General features: G+C 45.1%; 1 protein-coding gene across 1 annotated transcript in view; it reads right to left on the bottom strand.

The window, feature by feature from the left end:
- ACP6 (acid phosphatase 6, lysophosphatidic) overlaps positions 1–7,011 on the bottom strand; it is a 23,715-nt gene extending 16,704 nt beyond the window's left edge. The window contains exon 1 of the mRNA XM_011951250.1: positions 6,314–7,011. Within this exon, the coding sequence (XP_011806640.1) occupies positions 6,314–6,532 (219 nt within the window). The 5' untranslated portion in view covers positions 6,533–7,011. The remainder of the gene's footprint in view (positions 1–6,313) is intronic.
- Positions 7,012–7,354: the final 343 nt, after the last annotated feature.

Here is a 7,354-nt window from a genome sequence, read left to right as displayed (position 1 = left end):
CCTGTAGTCCCAGCTACTCGGGAGGCTGAGGCAGGAGAATGGCGTAAACCCGGGAGGCGGAGCTTGCAGTGAGCTGAGATCCGACCACTGTACTCCAGCCTGGGCGACAGAGCGAGACTCCGTCTCAAAAAAAAAACACACAAACACATCAAAAAAAAAAATATTTAACTCAATTTCCTACTAATTTGTTTAGTTTTAAAACTAACATTTAGAAACCTACTATGTCACATATCATCATTTTATCTTCATCCCTCCCAGAACTATCCCAGGATAATGGCACCGGGAGCCTCAGATTCTCTTTGCATAGAGGGAGCCCTCCATTCTTCCCAAAGGCACATGTCAGTCCCACTGGCACCTGGTCTCCAACACCTGAACCTCCTTCTGACACATCAGAGGACAAGATGTTCACAGAGAGGCCGCCTTCCTTCTTTCACAGTTAATCACTGCTCCCTCTTTCTGACACTCTAAGCCCTCTGGATAAAAAACCTTTCAAGGGTTCATGACTCATGTGGCCCCACCTCCTCTCTAGTAGCCCCCTTACCACTTCTTCCCTATTCTACACACTTACTCTCTAGCCACACAACTTTGTTTCCTTTCTCTCATTTCATGGCCTTTCAGTATCATGTTTCTTATGCCTGGAATTTTCTTTCCTCATTCATCTAGAAAGACTTTTGTTCATTCCATAAGACTCAACTTAAATGTTCCCAGAAACCTTGGTCATGGCCTTATGCTTTCACAGTTGCTTCAGTGGCTCTCTTTAGTAGCCTTTACCAAAGTGTATTAAACGAGCTCCTTTATTGGTCTGTCCTGTTCAGTAGACTTGGCTTCCTGAGAACAGAGACTGGGTCATCTACTGACCTCTGTTTCCCAGCAAAGGGCCTCACACACAGTAGGTACAATTAATAGCTCCAACAATTTGCCAGCTCTTGTGGAAGATACCCATCTTGAGAAAACTTGACACTGCCTTTCCTGGGTTTTCAAGTTAGTAAAGAAAAAAGGCCAGCTGTGAATGTAAATGGCAGCAATACCATAATAGAAGCTGATATGTGCTGCAAGAAACCATATGAAGGTCATAGCAGTTCAGACAAGGCAAGACAGACCTTCTCTTCTGGCTGGGGATTCAGGAGAAGTTTCATTGAGGGAATAGCATTTTAAATGAATAGTATTTAGACAAGCAAATACCTGTACTTAAAAAGGGTGGCATTCAGAATTCCAAAAATAACTAGAAAGCTTGAGCAAAGCAGAGATGGTGAAGAATGTGTATGGCAAAGAAGTGGTTTGGTTTGCCTCAACCAGGGAATGGTTTTCCAATTTTTAAATCAGAAAACACCAGGTAAAGTTAAACTTAGATTTGTACACATAAAGGCAAAAACTGGAATTTCTCTAGTTGAAGTAGGAGTAGGATCCTACAGCCCCAGCTGCTCAACATCACCTTAGCCCAGGGGCTCCACAGAATAAATCTGAAAACTGGCAGCATATATCACAATTGGAATGGGAAGACTAGATGCAGAAAAGCCTATTTTGAAATGTCAGCAATAGCCCACATGGGAGCCTAAGGCCTCATCTAAGCCAGTAGGAATAGAGGAGATAGATGTAAGACATGTGAATTAGACTTGGCAAGTGAGTAAATAAAAGCTTTATTTGGAGACTGTGTTGGTAGGTAAACACAGTGGAACAATAACAACAAAAACAACTACTTTGATTTTTGAGCCTAGTAATGGAGGTATTCCTTGACTAAAACTAAGACTGAGACAGAAAAACAGGTGGAAAGCTGATTTCAGTTTTGGACATTTGGAGACACCTCCTTTGTGTTCCCAGTGCTCCCAACATATTCCCTTAATTGTTGTCTGTTGTCACTCTCCTTTATCACATTGAAAACTCCTTTAAAGGCAAGACTGAATTATCCGTTCTTGTAGTTCCAGTGTCCACCACAGGGCGTGACACAAAGTGACACAAAGCTCCACAGGGCCATTCAGCCTCACTAAGAAATCTCCTGTTAGCCACATTCACCAAGAGAGGACCCTTGGTGTCCCCTAGGAGACTGGAGTCCAGGTCATGTCAAGTCTAGAGTACAAGTTTTCAGATTTTCAAGAATGGATGATACATCAGTTTCATATAATAGTGTCCACTCCACATACACACTCTTATTCTCATTCCTGCTCTTAAGCTTCCCAGTTAGTGGCAAAGACTAACTTGATAACTTTACTTATTTTATGTATACCCAACTTCAAGGGGTAATAAAGTAGATAGAGCAAAAATTAAAACATAGTAAGACAACCAATCCCAAGTAGACAAGAAAGACAAAAGCAAACAAATGTAAGGACAAAGAAATGGATGCAGTAACACGGTTACTAAAATATGTACAACAAGAAGATCTGTTTACTTACTATAGGTGGGCAACAGACTTGGCACCCAGCTTCCGGACTTTTACATAAAGAAAGAAACTTGATCAGCTAGACTAAAGAAAAAGGCAAACCAATTGTGCAGGAGAAGCACACCATTTCTAATGCTAACAGACAAATTCTTCCCAAGGGTCCTCATAAAGAGGATAAAGTAATATAATGAACATCTTTTCAGCAGTCATACAATGAGTTCTGTGGGACTGTTTCTCCTAGTTCTCTCAACACAGAATGATAGCCTCTTACCAAAGCACATTTCAGCGAAGGCAATTCTGTACTGGGATTGATATACTATATTCCAGATAAAAGAAGAAATCTACATAAAAGTAAAGAAAAACCTTCCAAGTGTAGATTTTAAAATAAAGCAATCATATTAAACCTTGTCTGTACACTGGTATTACCAGGACATTTTTTAAAAGTTACTGATGCCTGAGTCCCATCCTGGGATAATCACATTTGGATTATCCCCCCAAAAAGGGAGGCCTCCACTTTTTTAATGCTCTTCAGTCCAGATAATTCTCAAGCTTCACCAGAGAGTCTTTTACATTATCTGGATACCCTGGACCAATTAAATTAGAATCCTTCAGAAGGAGACCCTGGCATGTGTATTTTTTAAAGCTTCCCAGTCGACTTCAGTGTTCCACCACGGTTAAGAACTACCGATCCCGAAGAATGGGTGGACTGACTAGCACATCCCTCATGTAATGCTTCTTGAATACCACTTCTTTTAGCTGAGCTTTGGAAAGGTACTAAGCAACAAAAGATACTGACATGCTTCCCAGCTCATCTATATTGTCAAATAAATAAGGACCCAAATGTCTTAATCAACAGTGAAGCTGGGGTAGGTTAGACTTTATCTTATAAAAATTGAGGAACCTCCGTGGGTGGAGGCCATCTTGACACCCAGGGGAGTTGAGGGAAGCCTGGAAGCAGTGCCAAATTTTTTCTTTTGATAATGCATTTGGATCTACTCTAATGATTACAAAAAAAAAAAAAAAAGGCCAATCAAGTTCTATATTTTTATGTCCAAAGCACAATCTTTTAGCAAAACAGGTTAAACCAACAGCCATTCAAGCCATAAGAAAACAACTCAATAAAACATCTAGTTTTTTGTTTTTGAGATGGAGTCTTGCTCTATCACCCAGGCTAGAGTGCAGTGGTACGATCTCCGCTCACTGCAACCTCCACCTCCTGGGTTCAAGCAATTCTCCTGCCTCAGCCTCCCGAGTAGCTGGGATTACAGGCGCTCCCCACCACGCCAGGCTAATTTTTGTATTTTTAGTAGAGAGGAGGTTTCGCCATCTTGGCCAGGCTGATCTCGAACTCCTGACCTCGTGATCCACCTGCCTCAGCCTCCCAAAGTGCTGGGATTACAGGTGTGAGCCATTGCACTCAGCCAAAACATCTAGTGTTTTTTTGTTTTTGTTTTTTGGAGACAGAGTCTTCCTCTGTTGCCCAGGCTGGAGTGCAGTGGCACCATCACGGCTCACTGCAAGCTCCGCCTCCCGGGTTCATACCATTCTCCTGCCTCAACCTCTCGAGTAGCTGGGACTGCACCCAAAGTGCTGGGATTACAGGCGTGGGCTACCACACCCAGCCAAAACATCTAGTTTTAAATCATGCTACTTTCTGAGAATTTGTGAGATGACTGAATGAAGTGACTTGTCACATACATTAATCTATAAACCAGTCAGAAATCAGGAAACATGTACCAAAGACAAAAAATTTTTGCAGGCAGTCCCTTCTGACTATAATTAATAGCAGAACCAAGAAGATTAAAAAATCCCAATAATGGCCGGGCACTGGCTCACGCCTGTAATTCCAGCACTTTGGGAGGCTTGAAGTGGGCGGATCATGAGATCAAGATATCAAGACCATCCTGGCCAACATAGTGAAATTTTGTCTCTACTAAAAATACAAAAATTAGCCAGGTGTGGCGGCGCGTGCCTGTAGTCCCAGCTACTCCAGAGGCTGAGGCAAGAGAATTGCTTGAACCCGGGAGGCGGAGATTACAGTGAGCCGAGATCGCACCACTGCACTCCAGCCTTGCAACAGAATAAGATTCTGTCTCAGAAAAAAATAAAATAAAATAAAAAATTCCAATAACAACCTCTATCAAATTGGATCTTGAAATGAACACCTGACAGAGACTATCCAGAAACAGGTTTTAAGAGGCTAATATTTGCTCATAGCCTAAACTGAAAGAGAGTTGGTTCACCCCTGATTTTTATGCACATGACTTTATACTAGATAAGCAAAGATGTTTAAAGCATCTGCCTAAGGTGTGGAGAATATGAGCAGAGAGGAGAGGTAATATGCCTTCTCTAATTGTAAGGTCAGGCCATGGATTCAGATGCTATTTTGTGGCTACACAGATTGAAGACGAATGAAGCTGGTATCCTAAGCTACAATGGACTCTTCAACCATAAAGGCAGAAGATACCCATCACACACCCACTCTCCCTCAGGGATAAAGCCCTAAAAGAATCTAAATCTTTTCCTAGGGCCTTCAGGGTGTATATATATGGTACATACTAGGTCTAGGCCTGCACATTCAAAGTTTTACTCTCCGTTACCACTGATAACTTTTTGTCTTCTAGGTAAATGTAATATATATTCCTACGTATGATTCCCCAGTCCTTCTGTACCAAGAATAGAGAAGAATTGGGGGAAGGGAAGCATCAGAGATGGGCTGTATACAAAATCATAAAGAAAATTTAGTGATCTAATATAAAAAGGCAAAGTAAGAGACTGAAAAAAAAAATCAAAGAATCAAAATGAAAGAAGAAATCCCAGTACCAGAGAGCAAGTGGTACAGCCAGAGTAAGGCTAACCAGAAACCTGGTAATAGAATTAAGTGCCTTCCAAATGTATTTATTTATGTGGAAAATGCTTTATAAGTTTAATTTCATGTGCGGCCAATTTTGAAAAATGGGTTTCCAGTTGTACAATGTAAAGACACAATCCTGAAGGTTTCTAGAAAGCAACTGTGACTATGAAGAGTATACCTAACATCAATTTTGGACAATCTGTTGGACCTCCTCCAACACCAACCTGGAAGACCAACGATACATCACTCCACAGGTGTAATACCTGGGTGTTTGGGGATTTCAGGTTGCCTATTCCTCTTCACTAGGCCTTTCTGCTGTGAAAAGTCACATCAGGAAAGATAATCATTTTTTAAAAACTATTCGTGCTTTAGCATAATTATCCTGACAAAACCAGACAGATTTTTAAGACATAACAGCCACAGACTAGCCCATTTTTAATTTTTTCCGACCTCAAATCCCTTCCACTATAGGTTTAGTAACCTTAAACAGAAAAAGAAAACCCTAGAATACAACACTTGTTACAAAAAAAAAATAAAAAAATAAAAAAAAAACCTTCAGGAGATCTCAAATGGCCTCCAGCAAACCCTGAGAAAAAACTGTTATAAAGTTTGTTTCCAAAGGCAACGACCTTATCCACTGTGATCTCAGTTAAGAGTGGTTCCTGTCACTAAAGTCCCTTCAGCTCTGACAAATCACCTTCAACATTGTCACACAGAAGTGCATTGCACCCTTGTACTCATGTTCACCCAGACACTTAATAGAAATGCTGACCTGGGGCACTACTCCACACTTGCTGAATCAGAATCTGCAACGTAGCAGGATCCCCAGGCGACTCCCGTGCGTCTTAAGCAGCGCTTGGTGCGCCATCAGGGCAAAACGGGAAGTTCCGGGTCTGTCCTACTCCCAGCAGGTCCTTTGCTCAAGAGCCTGGGGAGGAACTGGCTACTGCTGTTTTCCCCTCTTCTGGACCCAACCCGAGCCCCTCTCCGCGCGAGTAAAGCTCTGAAGATGTGTGTTCCGGCGAGACGCCTAGCCTGGCACACGGTCCTCGCCCCACCAGCCCCGGCCCGGGCCGACCTCTCACCTGCTCCTCCAGCGGGAGCGGCTTGAGAGGACTCCGCGCCCCGTGTCGAAACACGACCTGCACCATTTTCAACTTCAGCAGGCTGCGGTCGACTGGACGCTGGCCATCGGCCCCCTGCAGCTCGGCGAGGGCCACCCGCCGCTGGTGCAGACAGTACGCCAGCGAGGTCAGGACGCCCACCGGGGCCCACAAGCGCATGCTGAAGACACCAGTGATCATGGTGGTAGGCCCTCGCTGCCCTCCGGGTTGAGGCTGCAGGAGGCAAACACAAGCCCTCTGCGGGCGCCGGGGCTCAGCGGGCGCCCCCAAGTCCGCGGGAACCTGCGGGTGCGTACATCCAGCCCCTCAACAAGCAGGGACCGCTGTGCCTCCCGGCCCTGAGGGAGACCCCGAGTGGGAACGTGGGGAGAGAACAGGAGGTGGCGGCAGCGAAGAGTCCCTGGGAGTTTTAACCCGGGTCGGGGTTGGTCGCTCCTGCTGCACACCGGGCCGGAGGAATTCGGATCCTTATCTTTTGCCAGATGGGGAAGCTTAAACTTGTATTTCAAGTTTGGCCTCCAGGACTCTTGAAGGAACAGGAACCGGCTCTGAGTTCCCTGGCGGCAGCGGCTCCACTAACAAGGACGACTCGATTCCACTCTTCTATAAGCAAGCTCCTACCCACCTCACCTACCCAGGGACCCGTCCCAAGTGGACCCGCGCACAGGAGCACGGGAAAACGAGTCCTGCAGTGACGCCTCGCCTGGAGACTCGGAGTTGCGGGAACTACAGCTCCCACAAGGCTGCGCGTACCGCGGCTCCCAAGAAGTGGCTTGTACCAGCCCCGCTCTGCAGCCGGCCTCGCCCCTCTGGCCCAGCCAGCCGTTTTGCAGTCATGGGTGGCCCACTGACGTTCCTGGTCCGACCGTGGAATGGAAGTGAATCTGTCGGGCCATGGAGTTTGCCAGGCAGGAGGAGCGCGAGCACAGGAGTAGAACTGGGTGGTGGAAGGGAGTAATTGAGTCTAGTTTTGAATGCAGAAGACTTCCTTCCGGTCCTGGA

The sequence above is a fragment of the Colobus angolensis genome, unplaced genomic scaffold, assembly GCF_000951035.1.
Source record: "Colobus angolensis palliatus isolate OR3802 unplaced genomic scaffold, Cang.pa_1.0 Scaffold317, whole genome shotgun sequence".
Lineage (NCBI taxonomy): Eukaryota > Metazoa > Chordata > Mammalia > Primates > Cercopithecidae > Colobus > Colobus angolensis.
Note: the sequence above shows the minus strand (reverse complement) of the source record. Positions and strands in the feature narration are given on the sequence as shown.